Source organism: Siniperca chuatsi, linkage group LG24 (assembly GCF_020085105.1).
Source record: "Siniperca chuatsi isolate FFG_IHB_CAS linkage group LG24, ASM2008510v1, whole genome shotgun sequence".
NCBI lineage: Eukaryota > Metazoa > Chordata > Actinopteri > Centrarchiformes > Sinipercidae > Siniperca > Siniperca chuatsi.
This window is the reverse complement of record NC_058065.1, coordinates 12,824,358-12,841,143: the sequence shown is the minus strand read 5'-3', so window position 1 is coordinate 12,841,143 and position 16,786 is coordinate 12,824,358. Positions and strand designations below refer to the sequence as shown.

At 39.9% G+C, this 16,786-nt stretch overlaps 2 protein-coding genes across 3 annotated transcripts in view; one reads left to right on the top strand and one right to left on the bottom strand.

Moving 5' to 3' along the window:
- Positions 1–16,786, top strand: part of LOC122872360 (metalloreductase STEAP3-like) — a 167,332-nt gene that overhangs the window by 117,018 nt on the left and 33,528 nt on the right. The gene's annotated exons all lie outside the window — the stretch shown is intronic.
- LOC122872363 (homeobox protein engrailed-1-like) lies at positions 12,029–16,774 on the bottom strand. 2 transcript variants are annotated; one of them, XM_044188516.1, is made up of 3 exons: positions 16,620–16,769; positions 15,942–16,524; positions 12,029–12,772 (listed from the first exon to the last, which is right to left on the bottom strand). In XM_044188516.1, the coding sequence occupies exons 2-3, from the start codon at positions 16,453–16,455 to the stop codon at positions 12,441–12,443; spliced, it is 846 nt and encodes a 281-aa protein (XP_044044451.1). In that variant the 5' UTR covers positions 16,456–16,524; positions 16,620–16,769; the 3' UTR covers positions 12,029–12,440. The 2 variants fall into 2 exon arrangements, with proteins under 2 accessions (XP_044044451.1, XP_044044452.1); XM_044188517.1 differs by having other exon boundaries at positions 12,029–12,760; positions 15,942–16,774.

The following is a 16,786-nucleotide window of genomic DNA, read 5'->3' as shown; positions in this document are numbered from 1 at the left end:
AATGAACAGATAGTAGAATCGTGTTACGCCCTTAACTTATATGGATGTTTCAGAATATTTTTCTCCAAAATTAACAGATGAAACACTGTTTTTGTTTATGTGCATGACATTGCATTGCACACTACTTTATTGTGTAAATATTAACTGAGGTAAAAGTAGAGATAAATATAACTTGATAACTTGTTTGTGTTGCCACCATAAACAAACACCCTACTACAATAATAACATCAAACATCTATGAAATCATAACCACAAAGGAGCTTCATTGCATAGATAATGAACACACACATACATGACAGCAAAGCAGAATGATGAAGATGAAACACATGTGCACTGAGAGACTGACGTCAAACGCACACACACACACACACACATATCCAGACAGACACAGAGTTATGCTTTAGATGGTATGTCACAGACCACACATTGTGCCGGCTGTGTGTTAAAACAGTTATTCACGGTCTCGCATTCTGCTGCCCAGATCCAGAGACGAGTTGCCCTGGTAACCTCAACTTCTGGCCTTCGTGCATGTAATATGTCTTTGAGAATACATGTTTACAAAAAATCTGGAGGATGATCAGATAGCAATGTTTCAGTGCGAATTGGAAGAAATTGATAATATGTTTGTTTTATCCTTAAACCTGTATTGAAACTGTGGTCAGATTATGCTTAAACCAAATGTATAAATCTGTATTTGTAATTGTGAAATTTTTGTGCTTACTGTACCTGAACTCACCTAATTGTCCACAAAATGAATTGCTCTCGACTGCAGCAAATTGGATTCACTGTCATAGGTGGAGCAGCCAGACTCACTGAATATGGGATGCTTTACTGTCTTTTGTCAAGCGAGGCTTCATAAATAACTTAGACTTCCCCCTCTGGATTCCTGCCAATGCCTCTTCACTATAAACTACACAAGCTCTGCAGCTTTCTCTGAGCAGCCGACTGCAAAATGGACTGCCGGCTCTTGACCCCTTGAGGAGTTCAGAGACATATTTGAGCTAATATTTCTGTAAGGAAGAGCTAAAGCAATCGACCACCCTCCTTCCCACTGTGCTGTGTGCATGTGTGTGTGTGTGTGTGTGAGTATCTGTAAGTAAAACTGGAACGATTAATAATCGCAGTATATGTGTGTACATTTCTTCTTTCCATGTATTTCAAATTATGTGTTGTTACGGTGGAGGATGATAAAGTCGAATTGAAATTAGAATTTTCCTCACTTTTTTGTAAGGAAATATAAACTACAATGATACTGCTTGTGATGTAGCTCTCTAACACAAGGGTGTAGGTTTGGTCTCAACATTTGTAGGGACACAACAAATTGAATTTATAAAGTATTCTCTGTCAAAATCAGTAGGGGGAGGTAGAAACAGCTGTTTGCAGCTTGCAGCTCTCTCTCTCTCTTTTTCAGCACTGTCCATTGTTCTGAAACAAGTAGTCACATGTATCGGACAATTTGACTATAGTCAAGTCAATAGTTGTCTCTGGGAGGGCACATCGGAATGATCTAATATGACTTCACTCCAAAGATAATGCAAATGAGTTCGCTCAAATATTGGTCAGGGACAATTCTGTCCTCCCAAAACGTCCACATGCACACCTACGCCTTTGCTCTAACACGCTCTTAGCTGTTTATTGGGAAGGTGCAATGCACTCATTGTAAGTCGCTTTTGACAAAAGCGCCTGCCAAATGAATGTAACGTAAAATTAGCTTCCACTCGAAAAATAGAAGCTAGCTACTCGGAAAGTGGGAGCTACTGTAGTTAGCTTAGCTGGCTAACGTAACTTTTTGTTCTGACGTAACAGTGTTGTCTTCATCCCACATTATTGAAAGGGGTGTGATTTAGCTAGTGTTAGCTGTCTCTTTCATGGGTGCAGTTGTAGTGATGGCAACAGACCAGACTGTCAAAACTCATAGCACTGGGTAATACCAAGCGGCAACCTCCGGGTCTGAAAGGTGAAGCCAATGCGGAAGTGCCTTAAACCTGCATTCTTTCTAATGGCCAGCAGGGGGCAGCTCCACTGTTTCCAAAAAGAAGTCAGATTGTATAGAAGTCTGAGAAAATTTACCTAATTCTCACCTGATTTATTGCTTCAGTAAACATGCTCCTAATGAGTTTATGGTCTCAATCACTAGTTTCAAGTCTTCTTCAATACAGCATGATGCTCATTTTGTAAATGATGGTCCCATTTAGAGTAAAATAGATGATAAAGCAGGGTATGCTTTAGGGCGTGACTACCTTGTGAAGTAGCTACTACAGCGACCTGTCAGTCAGGATAGAGGCGATGCGTATCCACTGCACTGTGTACATTTAACTAGCTGTGAACTTTATTTTGGCTGCTGTCTGTGTTTTCGTTTTGCCCTCTTTTCAGTTCATGAAAAGTTGAAAGTGTAACATTTTGGTCGCCTAAAAATGTCTTGTTCAGCGTTCGGTTTTACTAAAAGACACTCTGAGTCGGCTGTTCATTTTTTCCGGTAAGTACATCTTGTTTTAAGCCTGTTTTTCGCTAGGCAAAATGATAGAATAGCATTATAATTAATATAGTTAAGAGTTAACGTAAATTACGGATGCACCTTGCAAATCAAGCTAGCTAGCTCCACCCTCTCGCTCCAAAAAACCAAGATGGCGACAGCCAAAATGCCAAACTCAAGGCTTCAAAACGGTAATCCACAAACCAATGGGGGACGTCACAGTGGCTACGTCCACTTCTTTTACACAGTCTATGGGTAATACTGTGACCTAAGCACTCTGTACGTTACTCCATGATTGGAATCACAACATGGAGTAACATATGGAATAATGTAAGGAGTTAAGGAGTAATGTACGGAATGCTAAAATCACAGAAGGGACTAAGTATCAAATATACTGACATAGTTCATTGGTACCAAAAATCACACTCCTTTGCGAACACTAATGTAGGGGGCGCTATTACTGCTACCGCTATGTTTTTTTTTTTTTTTTGTGAAATCACAATTTTGACCAAATAAGAACACTTAATACAGTCAAAACAAACACAGTGTGAGCACATGCATACGTTTCACAGCTTTTACAAACACATATATGCACACAAAAGTGCCGCCCCACATTCATCATACCGCTCAAACAGTAATAGTGCTTCCATCAGGGGGAAGGTTTTCTCCCCCCTGACAGCGAGAAGTCTTCCCATACGCCGGGTGGCCACAGAGGGCCCCACGCACAGATGACATCAGCGCTCAGCCTGGAGGAGCCCGTGACAGCCGTATGTAAATTGAATATGACTAATCGCTTCCCTGCATCACCTCAGGGCCGCTGCGATGAAAGACGGAGCGGTGAAGGAGAGGGAGATCTCCACAAGCACATCCGCTTTTGAAGTGTGAGAAGAGGGTGAGAGGGTAGCCAACTAGACGGACAAGTCAGCCATTGTTTAATTTTTTAAAACTCTTGTATGAAATGAACCCATAAATAAAAAAACACATACTAAAACAACAAACAGGTCAATGCTAGTGGCCTGCTGTCACTCAACCCAGTGGTCCATGTGCCAATGATCTACTAGGGACACATGGATGGTTGTGGTGTCTATGTTGTCATCACTTAACAGCTGAGTTGACCAACATGACAATCTCCCAAAAAATGTGGTGCATTGCTTTAACAGCAAATCCCTTTTTTGAATATCTCTCAAGGGGGCAGCGGATAGGAGTAAGTTAAATCGCTATTCTCATCGAGGACCATCTTCTTCTCACAGCTTTGGTTTCCTCAACTGAAGTGGTTCACACACACACACACACACACACACACACACACACACACACACACACACACACAAAGAGAGAGTAGAAGAGAGACAGAGACAAAGTGAGAGAGGCAGTGGGAAGATGAAGTGCTTCCACATGTGGAAGGCATGAAGAAGAGGCAGAGGTGCATGTGACCACCCATACAACAGGGGAATCCCAGGTGTCCTTGCCTTTGTTCTCACTGTGTGTGTCTAAGTGTGTGTGTGTGTGTACACGCCTCTATCAGAAAATCACCATGAGAATTAGTGTAAGATGTATATCACACACATCATTGTATGGTGTTTTTTTTTTCCTATTTACAGTCCACAGAAAGAGCTCAATTTCAGCTCAAAGAATCAACACGACAACAAAAGACACAAGATATGTTGTCTTTTAAAAAGTAATATGATTTTTTGTTTCTGTATATATATCATTTTGGAATAAAACCCTTTTAAATGTTAATTTTCCTTTTCTCTTTTGAAAGATGTTCAATTCTCATGAAAATGTTTATACACAGATCTTTTTTTTGTTGTATTCCTGCACCTCCATGTTGTTTTGCATTCAAACTTCTCACACTGATTAATGTGTGGCATGTGATGACTTCTTTTGACACAGATGAAGCAGATTAAAAAACATTCGCCAGCATCCTGAATTGAAGTGTTGTCAGCCACATAGCTGTGGCTGGAGCTGCACTGTCATTTCCTGACGCTTCCTTTTTAATTAGAGCAGAATAACTGTCCTTAACTGCGCCGCCTTCTCAGTAGCACGCTATATATTGGAAAATTACATCCTTACGTTCTGGTTCATCTTTAAAAAAGTGGGCTCAGGAAGATTGAGTTCACAGGAACCAAAAAAATCGAATTTTCATCCCTGTATGACAGATTTGAACATTTGATTGTAGTTCCATTATTTTAAAACATAGACTAAAAACACTCACTTCATACAAGACTCCCTAGAAAAATTGTAGCTTTTACAGTGAAGGAAACCAGCCTTTGAATAGGAGTTGGATCCTTGGAAAAGGGAGTCTCTGAGATTTAAACTTGACTTTATGCTGCAAGGAAGAATACTCATAGGCTTTTACACAAGTTCTTCACACAAATTCACAGTGTTACAAATAAACATTTATTTTAAAAACTAAATATTGAGAAAGTTCCCCCTCACGTTTGGCATGAGCAAGTCATTTTGCATTACATACGGTGTGTTAGTGATGCCCCCCTCCACCCTCCACACCCCACCCCCTAAAATCACCCCCTGAAGGGCAGAGTAAACAAGTGGCGCTGTGTATATCCTCCATGTAATCTGGATTTAGCTCGGTGAGATCCCGGCTGTTGGAGCAGAGAGCCCCCAGGACGCTCAGCTGCATTGTGGGAGGTTCCCTCTCAATGCCACCTTTGTCTGTTTGTGTCACTGTGTGTGTGTGCGCATATGTGTGTGTGTCTGAGATTGGCCAGTTGACAGCCCACAATAAGTCATGAGTAAACTTCCCCATGGTGAGAACCAATCTTGGTATATGTGTACTCCTAAAACAAAAACACTCGCGGTTAAATGGTTTGAAAATCATTCCAAGAGTTTCTTTCAAAGCTGATTGGTCTGACATGCATGCTGTCCTCACACGCTGCAAATGTTATTCAAAGTCAAGTGCAAAGAGGACTTGACCCCTCAGTGGTTCACAGACAAACCAATAATATTTGAACAAAGTGATGAGCAACACTTCCTCTTCATCCCCAATTTAGAGCTGTAATTTATACTTTTTCACGCTTGTCTTTCATACATTTAACCTCTTGAAAAAGTCAGCTGCATTATACAATCCCCGTTTGCTGTTTTCATTCTATTTCATTCAGCCCAACAAAGTAAAAATGCAGTAATTACATATTTGGACTGGAATCTGACCTTTTGGCGTCTGTCTTACCATATAAGAAATGATTAAACTGTAGAAATGTATAATTTCTGTGAAAACAGCATGTAAAACGTGTTTGGTAATCTGTGGTCTCTAGAAGCCCCCCATCACACTTACTGCACTCTCTGTCACAGAGAAACAACCAACTAAACAGCTAAAGCGAGAGAGCTATATCACTTTAAGCTAGCTGGTGAGCTAGCCTATGGAACCCCAAAATGTTCAATATTAAATAAATAAAAAATACATTATGAAATTGATAATATGAATAAATTGTGTCAAATATATAAATGAAACAACAGTTCTATTAGATATAATTTTTTATCATATAGACATTTTTACTTCAAAATGCTCTTTTTCAAAGTCTGGTTTTATTTCATGATGGCATTTTCCCAAATAACGCTTTTATTTCATGTTGTTGTATTTCATAATGCCACTTTTCACGACAGTGGTTTTGTTACCGCCCTCTCACCTCCCAGCCAATCAGTCTAGCAAGCTTAACAACTGCTACCAGATTCAGCCGGTTAGCTTCTGTTACGCAGTAACTAAACCTCTTTAGCTTTTAGCTTTTAAGGTTGCTCATGCTACCTACCTACCTGACTTACTAGCTGAGCCAAATTGTGGCTAGAATGACAACAGCTGCTCTAGCTTACAGGAGCTAACTGGCTAAATTTGATAGCAGTTGTTGAGCTTGCTAGCTTAAGAGGCAGGGGGCATATGATTGGCTGAAAGGTGAGAGGGTGGTGACTATCACTGTCATGAAAAGTGACATGAAATAAAATGTGTCATTATAAAAAAGCAAGTGTTTTTGGCAAAAATGCCATTATGAAATAAAAACTGACTTTTGAAAAAGGGCATTTTGAAGTAAAAACAAACTCCTATAAAATGTAGTTATTATGAAAATAAGTAAAGAAACAGTTGAGTTTTAATACTTAAATGATTTCAAAAAATATTGTTTAATATATTTTACACAATTCTTCTCATGTGATTATTTATTTCATATTTTTTACATTATTTATTTAATATTGAACACTTTGGGGCCCCAATACTAGCCACAGCTAGCCTTAGCTGAAGCTGAAAACTAAATTTACTCATAGATTTTTGCAAAGATGTAATCTGTAATTTCAAAATATACATTTTGATGAACTGACATGTTGGTAATTCAATTAGTTACTCCACGTAACTAAATGAGGCAGTAGTTAAATCCAGTCATGATGGCAAATAAAAACCCAGCTAAAGCTAACTAGCTTAGATAGCAATAACTGCCATCTCCACTTTAGACTCTAGTGTTATAGTCTCAAGTGGAGATGGCATATTTAAATCACACATTTAAATGTATTAAATTATAAATGTATTTATTACTATTGATTTCAATATAAATACTACTAGTGTACACACGGACACATGGCAAAACAGATAATGTTTAATTCCTACGAACTATAAATTGTAAATCAAAATAAAGCTTATTTTCCTAAACTAACAAGTTAAAATGGACAAGGAAACTAAAAGAACACAGTTGGTTTGTAGATAATGCATTTTACCCTCTGCATGACCTGAAGATTATCCAAAGGCAGATTAAACTATCTACATATGTAGGTATTACGTAGGTTCTATTGCAATTTTTTTCTCTTTTTTTTTGTAAAATAATTAGCCTAAATTGGCATACATTTAGGGCATACATTTACGTGAATTTAAAAAATGCAGCTTTTATTTTTTTTAATGTCTTGAAAATGAAATCCTCAATGGTCAGCGGACCTTATCTGTAATATCATGGCTCAGTGCATACTTCCTCTAGCCTCTGTACACCCTGTGTTTCCACTTGTCATTCTGGTGTACAATAGAAAATGTAGAAAAATAATAAAGACAAAGTTGAAATGCTGAAATTGCGGTGGCTTTTTACTGCTTGCCAAAGACGTCTCTCTACTGACTGAACAGTCTGATCTCAAACAAGTGCACTGGCACACTCGATTAAAACGCATGTTTAATGAAACATCGAATACTGTGTTGCATCATACAGCTGGATGAGCTGCATAATGCCACTCACTTTGTTTTCTAGATGTTAGTCTAGGGAGAAAATAAATAAGGATAGCTTTTCTTCTTGCAGCGTGCTCACAGCGTGGCAAATTGTGCAATTTTGTATGCAGTCTAAATCCAAAGGGCAATCTGAAATGGGACCAACTGGGCATCTTAGGGAAAAAGTTGAAGAAGAGACATGAAGGCCCCCTCTCTTTGTCTCCCTCCCCTCTTTTCTCCTCCCATTATGGAGGCAGCAGCTGGAAAGGAATTACTCTAAACTTCTCTACTTCGCACCACCACTGTCACAGAGTAGTGATCTAAGAAGCTCTTTTAAATGGGCGCCTCTGTGTGTAAGCCCAGAGTCTCTTTCCCTGCCTTTTTGCACATGCTTGTATGTCTCTGCATGGGTGCATTTCATTGTGTATGTGCGTGTATCTTTGTCTCTGTAGCTATAATTGTTTATCCCTGAAAAGCTTTTCTACTTCCGTGTTGACATGTATTTTCCAGCAGCGTGTATCAAAATAAATAACACTTAATTTGCATGGACCGGTGAGGTCACCCTCTCCACCCCCTTTGTTTGAGTGACAGGTGGTGATGATGAATGAGCACTGATCGAGATTTTCCTTTCTTTTCAATATATGCATGTAATTTAACCTTTAACATCAATGTACACTACATACAGTCCTTACAGTAGAGTAACTGCACTGTATGTACTTGAAAAATAAGGGAAATAGAATGATAATTATTAACATAGATACGGAGGTATTGTAGGATTGTCATTTACTTCTGATATAACTCAAGGTCACTAGTGTCATTGGATTTATTCAACCAGTAACGCAGAGCTTTTACTTAAGTAAAAGTAGAAATACCACAATGTAGGCCGACGTGTATTTTTTTATACTACTAATGGTTTATAATATAAAATTAATTTTAATGTTGTAGCTGGTTGAGGTGGAGCTATAACTACTTTATATACTGTTGGGTAGGCAAGTTTTATTGGAGTGCAGTGTGTGTGTGTGTGTGTGTGTGTGTGTGTGTGTGTCACAGTTCCCCATCTTCAGCATGTCCAGACTCTTTGATCTTGTTTGCTGCTGTTGCCTTGGCTGCCTCGTGAATGTAACTTTCCTAATAATTTAATTCTAGCTACCTTTTTAGAGGGTGATGCATGGGTTATACACCAATGCAATCTCCGCTGTAGCTTCTGGATATTATATAACATGTTCTTGGTTGAGGCTGATAATGCTTCGCTTTGTGCATGTGTGCTACCTGCTCTGAATCCAACTCTCTCCCCTTTAAACGGCAGAGATTTCCAGTGTGTATTCTCCTTTTATTGCTTTCATTTGCATATAAATTAAATCCATATTGTGCCTGCGAGGCAGACTATGCTAACTATGCAAACGATCCCTGGCTTTTCTTTGTTTTACAGATAAACCCTCTGCTTCCTAAATGACAAGGTGGGAGGGGGAGAGAGAAATCCTCTCGCTGTTTCATAATTGTATGAATTTTAAATACATTGTCATAGGATCCTCTTCTGCATTCACAGCAGGGAATGAAACTATCATTATAATATTAGAGCTGTAGGGTTAGCTGACCGTGAAGAGCCAGGCGGCCTCGTCACCTCTGTTCACACATGCAGGCCAGATGGCAAAGAGACAGGATTTAGAAACACAGTAGGCCTGTGTGTGTGTGTTTTTCTAAATAAAATGACAACCTCTTATTTACTTCCTGAAGATAAGAAAGTGCATTAAAATTTAAAGTGTCTTTAGCTGATGAAAAATACTTTTTTTGTGGTGTAGAGTGTGAAAACTATATTGTTTTCTGTGGCATAACTACATACACACATTAGATAATGTGTAGATTAAATGAGATAAACTGAAATGAAATCCTATGAATATTCATTCAGAAATTTCAGTGAATAGTGACATTAGATTATTCCTAATATTTCTGTGGACCCCCAGGAAACCCCTCCAAGGACCCCTGGAGGTTTCCACGTGCTGCAGATGCTGCAGGGAAGCCCTGACAGCCTTTATGAGACAGTTTACCTGCACCAAAGCTTCGCTCTGCTGCTGTCTGCAATTCATGATGAAAAACAAGAATCCACAACTAAACTATAAACAATTTTTTAAAATAATAATTAGCTACATTATGGGAGAGAATGTTTTTTTTTGTGTGTGCCTATTTTAAGCCCATTTTGCTCACTTTTTAACAATTCAATGCAATTCAATTTTGCCGTCATTTCCAGGCCAGTAGCCTGCTGTCTGCTGATGATTGCAGTATACACTGAGGTGTGCGTAGTCTCCATAGACTAAATAAATAAATACATCTTTTTTTAAAGATGAAAGGTTAATTAAATCTGAAACCTGCAGAATAACCTGCCTATAAACTAACATCGAGTCCCTGCTCGTCGTTATTGAAATCAATTATTAACACGCGATGCTGTGCGCTTATTAAATCTGCTCTATAGGCCGAGCCGAACACAAACGCAGCAGCAGCACTGGAAATAATTAAAAAGCCTGAAACGCGGAGGCCGTGAACTCCTCCGCTGCAGTCCTCTGCAGGCTTGTTAGCTCTTAATTAAAATCCGATCGGCGATCAGTTGTAGGCCTACATAAGCGACGTAACAAACAGAAATAGTATAAATCACGCCGGTCTGTGCTGCTGGTTTAGAGTCTGCACGGGGATCAGGCGGCATGCTGCCACTATAAACGTCCTCCTTAAATCATGCACTTTTTAAATAAACAGTAAAATCACTTTTTGTGTATTTATGCCTGTTCTGGATTATACTATACATACTAAAAACTCGGCACAAATATCCTACTGGACGCTTTGAAAATAAATCTTGGCCTCACGGCCGTTTTCATGTACAGTTTAAGCTTCATTTTACACAAGATGACTTATTATATGGAACATTTTTGCCATAGGAGGATGGATTGGGACTTCATCTTTGCCTAAAAATAGCAGGACTGCACCCATGGTGTACACAATGAATATTGGTCAGAATCAGTGTAAGCTGTGGCTTAACTGGATGAATGAATGAAAACTATAAATGCATCTCTAGCAACTGATAAAAACAAGCTGTCAAGAAAGACAGGAAGAAAAAATATGCTAAAGTAGCCTAAACATGGATCTGTGAGTTGTTTTTCTAACTAATATAAACATGTTGTTGATCATATCTTCAGAAAAGCAATAATCACTCGGTTTTCCCCATTAAAAGACCCCACCATAATCTGATTTACATCCATTTGAGACTGAGAATGTAATAAATACATCTCTCTTCTACCACATCCTGGAGATTATGGAGATTGAAAGTTTTTCATACCAGTAAAAGGAAAATGATGTGTTTGTATCTGAATTGAGTGTGTTTCCTCCTCCAAGTTCCCTTTTTAAAAAACCAGCAGAAAAAGGAAAAACCCCACATACCTTGTTGAAATAATCAACACAGCTAAATAGTGCAAATAACTTTCACATAGTCAGACAAATGTATGCAGACCCTTTGTCTGCTCTTTCTGGCCTTGGAGTACACAGTCACATACACACACACTCCCAAACACACACACGCCATGTCAGAGTTCACAGCCATGCTCTATCAAACCTGAACCTGAGGTCACACAGGGCCAAACAGGCCAGATGTAGCCCATGTAGGAAAGAAGTGTTTCTCCCTAAAGCAGCAGACATCGTACACTGACAGGTTTCGTATTCATTTCATTAAGGCTGGAGCCTCTGAGTGAAAGTTTAGCAGAGTTGTTAAATCTTGTAGATGCCCAGAATAGATTCATAGGTGAAATGTTATCCATTATGGAGAAACAAGCAGTGTCTGATTATAGTGAAAGATGAACTGTGAAACAGGAACTCCTGTTTGTGTGTGTGTGTGTGTGTGTACTATATTTTTGTATTTCTGTCTCTGCCCCTTAACCTCTCTCAAATATCAGAATAATAAAAATGTTAAATAATCCATATAGGTATATAGTCAGAAAGAATTTAAAAGTCTATTAATCATGGTTTGCTCCTTTAAATTTGATGTGTGAATTTTATGTACCCAGACTAATTATTTCATATCCTTATTTTATGTTCATAAAGCCTATGCATTTTATAAGGAAGTTGGGAAGTCCAGTTAAAGCCATGCTGCTGGTGGTGTGGCGAAATAACCATTAAATAACATTTAAAATTTCGGTTTAACAACCTTCCTTCATAATTTTTCCTTATACATTTAAATTAATATTAAAAATAAGTTCCACTTAACAAAATCTGTATGAACTATATACTGAATAATAGCTTTTAATATTTTTTTAGCCCCCAAAACGCTGTTCAACGCTTTTATACTGCATTATCTGTGGAAACGAATGAAAGAAAGCTTTAGTCCATCGATCTACCGTTCTTTCTTTATTTCAGACTACATGTGAACATATTAAAATCTTTGGCTTGTTTGAGTCTGCGGACTGATGTGTTGAGGGAAAATGTGGCGCAAATATGGGGGACAGGGGGACCACAAAAACCTATAGAGCCGATTAGACATCCTAAAAACAAAGAGAACAGACAGAAAGGATCCGGACGAGAGATGAGCCTGAAATTAAATATACTGTATACAACATGATAACTGTTTGGCTATATAAACTTTAATAACGATCGTTCATTTATATAATTATGTCCATATACTGTTACCATAAACAGAAGTCTGTGTTTTTAAATAGCGTTTCCCCCACTTCCAGTTCATTTTTTTCATTATCTCCAAAAGCCCAAAGCGTCAGGTAGCGGCCCCCGGCGGGGACATGTCCGGGCCGCTCATTCACTGTCCTCCTTGTCCTCCTGCACAGTGGTCGTTGAATGGTTGTACAGTCCTTGAGCCATGAGCTGCAGGGCCAGGCCGTTCTTGTAGCCGCTGGCCTTTTTGATCTTGGCCCTCTTATTCTGGAACCAGATTTTAATTTGGGACTCGTTCAGGTTGAGTTCCTGGGCCAGAGACTGTCTCCGCTGCTCCGTTATGTACCGGTTGGCCTGGAACTCGTTTTTCAGTCTCTGCAGCTGCTCGGCCGTGAACGCTGTCCTGGGCCGCTTGTCCTCCTTTGTGCTCTTCTTCTTTTTCAGTTTCCGTGTCCTTGGGCCTGGTGTGGAAACAACAATAGAAATAAAATATTTATTCTACGGCTCCACCACGAGCACAACGTCACATAGGAGGCGCGCAGAGTTCCTCTAATATTCACCCGCAAAGCTCCTGCTTATATCGACCAGGCGTCCCACTGATGAGTGATGATTTATTATCTGCTCACTATGACCAACTGTCCTGTGTGAAGGATTTAAATGTTCTCTTATTACACATTTCACTGTTGGACTCTTCACTATAATATGTGCATTCACTTTGGACTCACTGGGGTTACATCAAAGCCACACTTTGACTGGCATCCTCCTCAAACCAGGTTTAGGTAGAATCCGCATTCAACATGGAAAGCTATTCAGTGTCTTTACAACACAACTAAATAAACCAGAGCATAAAAATCCGGCAGTGGCTTGGCAGTGTGAAAATAGCAATAACTGATCAACAGAAACGTCATTTTAAATGGGCTTTCCCTCTTTTTAATCAATAATATTAAAATCTATTATAATAAATTGACTGTTTTGTGGTTGCGGTCTCATTGAGATCGCAAAGCCACACATTAAGGCATGATTATTAATTCATATTCGACTAATATGAACTAATATTGAATGTGAGTAGGCCTCTTCAGGTCACAGGTGTGTGTTCACGACTTACTGAATGCGGAAGAAGACAGAAACAAGGCCTTTATATACAGTAGACAGTATCTCACTACACTGGCTTTATGCCTTACACAAATAAATTTAAGGTCAGCCATTTTCTTCACCCCGTCACACATATCGTTTTTAAAATGCATTACAATATATATGTTGTGGAGGGAACAGAGAGAGAAAATGGCTGCAATCGGAGACATATTAAAGAAAAGTAAAGAGACGTGCATGCAGTTAGTCTCTCGCTGTTGATATAAACACGTGTGGAGGTTTTGCTGTCTGAATCTGGCACATTAGATCCAGGCCCCTGCGTAAGGTCTAATACAGGCCCGTGACGTCTGACTTGTTACTTCGCCAAAACAAGCAGCAACCCGCTGCCACGGTTCACATGAAATAAGTTGCTTTTGACAAGAGTCCCACTGCAGACTTCACAGGTCCACATCATCACAATTTTCTTTGCAAAAACTCCCATATCCTGTTGTACAATTAATGGAATCCATCCAGGCCCATGGTTACTCCATCACATAAACATGTCTGTAGCGCTGTGTTGAGCTGAGGACAAATCTGGCCCAAATGCATCGAATTAAGCTCAAGTAGCAAAAATGGAATGATAACAGCTACACGCAGGATGCGCATTAGCGCACTCTGTCATAACACACTGTAGTTAGGCTGACTGCCGAGTGAAAGCGGTGGCTTTTACACGCTGCAGTCAGACCCGACTGACACAAGCTGACTGTTCGCTGTATCCAGCCCTCACAGCTCCCACACAGCTCCGGGGAGACTGAGGGAAAGCACAATGCGCGTTAATATCCAGCCTGATACCCCGCAGGCCAAGAAAAGCAAAAAGAAACAACAGAAATGAAAAAGTAACGGGAGGGCCTTTGACCTCCATCCCTCATCACTTGAACACGATAATGACCATGAAAAGTACAAACCCATTCAAATCATCAGCACCGTCAGGGATGTGGTGTCAACTGCTGATTAACACAACTAAAAATACGTTTGCAAACTACTTAAATCATAGTATTCTTCATAATTCGGTTTAAACGATGATGTTAGTAAATATTTTGAAAAATTACACAAACGAGGAAGCCTCGAAATCGGACTTAATTCTGTGTTCTGTAGTTATTATTATTATTATAATTATTTAAGAACACGTAATGTTCCCTTTCAGCTGTAAATTACAAGTTTATGCGTCCTTTGAACCCCTCCGACGGTGTCACCAAACACTGACTGCATCCTCTGGACCAGCATCAGCTGACAGTCACTAAAGCATTCAGGGTAAAAGGCATCAGGATCTGGAGTGAATAGATGCGGAAAAGGCAAGAACTCTGTGGGTGAAGATATTTTGGTACACTGTGTATACTCTTGTGATTTAAAAAAAATAATAAAGCACAACAATGGCCTTTATTTATTATAGTTTTAAAACCACCTTAGAGTCAGAACACTGAAGTAAATCCGAGATAAAACATATTAACTGCATTTTGTCTAGTATTTATTTGGGTCAAATAGGAAAAAAAATCGAATCAGGCCCTGAAACAAATCTCTGGAATAATATTCTATTTTCTCCGGCATTTGAAATGACTGCGATATTACAGCTTGTTTTACAGACTTTTAAAAGTCATATCAGTATAATATTTGTGTAGTCGAATTCTAGTTTACTATTCCATAAATGGCTGATGTTTTTGTTGCGATACTACTAGGTCTACTAAAATATTCCAGAAGTGCGGTATTTGAGCCATGTAATGCTTTTCGTCAAACATGCAAAACCCACATTTTAATAGCCTACATAGACGAACCAAACAGAGGAGTAGCTTGCTGCTAGTTTAGCTATGATATAATCCATAATTATCAACTTTCAATACATTTTTGTGAACATTTGCTGACGAAGAGAGAAAAGTCTGAAGAAGTGTTATTGTTCTCACCCAAAGGAAAACAAATTTGCACAAAACATAGGGGCCTAATATTACACGTATTAGGGAAAACCTTTAAGAATAATGTGATGAAATTGCATATTGAATTGCATTTAAAATTATGCCGATTTTAGAGCTGACATATTGTGCTGGCCAATAATAAATACCCTGTAACAAATGAGACACTGTAGCCCATAATGCGCTTTTATGTTTCTATCTGTGTGTGGGTGTGTGTAAATATGATGTGTGTGTGTGTGTGTGTGTGTCTGAAAGAGAGAGAGGAGTAATGGAAATTAATTGCCTGTTTAGCTTAGTGTCCTTATGCTTCCCTTATACACCCTCATATTCATAATCATTTTTATAATGTCTGTTTTCCTCAGTTTTGATTGGCTGAGTTAAAGCCACACTAGGAAGCATTACAGAAAAAAAACAATATTGATATGCCAACTTCAAATTCACTCTCAAACGATTAACTTAGGAACTAACTAACTTAGGAATAAATAGCAAGTATGCCAGACAGCACGAAGGAGTTTAATAATTCTGTGGAGGAAGAGAGAGAAGTCAACCCAACAAAGTTCCCCAGCTCCGGCACCCCCCAGGCGGTATAATTCGGGGACTATTAGCGCCTTACCAGATGAGGGCCGGTCCGAGTATCGTGTACAGTAAACCCAAGCGGGCCACAACATCGCCTGGCTTTCTTTCGTTATGGGCAGAGATCCTCCATTGCTGCCACTCATGTCTGCGGCGTATCTGCCAGTCCCGTTGCTCGCCGGTTCGCCCTGTTTCGACGAGTTCTGCTTGGACGAAGGCGACGAGGACGTGGACGACGAGGAGGAGGGCGACGACGAGGTGCTGTCGCTGCTGCAGTTGGAGTCCAGGCAGAGGCTGCCGGCGTGCGGCCTCGCTCCCAGCGGGTTGACGTTTTCTCTGCCCGGCGTCTGGCTCCGGTCGCGGTAGCTCGGCTCCTTTCTGCAGCCGAAGTCCGGCCGGAGGATGTTGTCTATGAAAAAGTTCGTGGTTCTGTGGGCTTGCTGGGCGGCCTGGTGGGGTAAAATAATAGGAGGGGATGGGAGGTTTGGCGACAGGGACATGCTCTCCTCCTCGGTCGAGTCCCGGCCGCTGTTGGGCTCCTTTTGCTCTTCCATATCTGGTGACGTGAGAAATTTTCGGCCTCTCCACGCTAAACTCCACTTGTTGCTCGCTCTCCCGCCCCCCTTAGATATCCAATTTAGACGGACAGCATGTAAAACCAAGCCTTTTCGTTAGAATAAAACAATAAATACCTGTGTTAATTTTTAATATCACCTACAGCGGCGACATGTCGTCTCCTAATAGCCTTCCGAGACCTGGCATAGCGAACAGCTCCACGTTATAACCAGTGTCCCTGTCTCTTCCCGGTGCAGCATAAAATGTGTATTCGCTCTTCCTAAACTCTCCTAAAACCGTTATCTCCCTCCGTGTGTTTTTTTCTTTCTC

Bases quoted from the DNA above. Each gene is read 5' to 3' on its own strand.
- LOC122872363 (XM_044188516.1), bottom strand. From the start codon at position 16,455: ATGGAAGAGCAAAAGGAGCCCAACAGCGGCCGGGACTCGACCGAGGAG. The intron at 12,773-15,941 runs GTAAGGCGCTAA...TTTCTATTGTTG, and splicing joins CTCGGACCGGCCCTCATCTG to TTTCCACACCAGGCCCAAGG.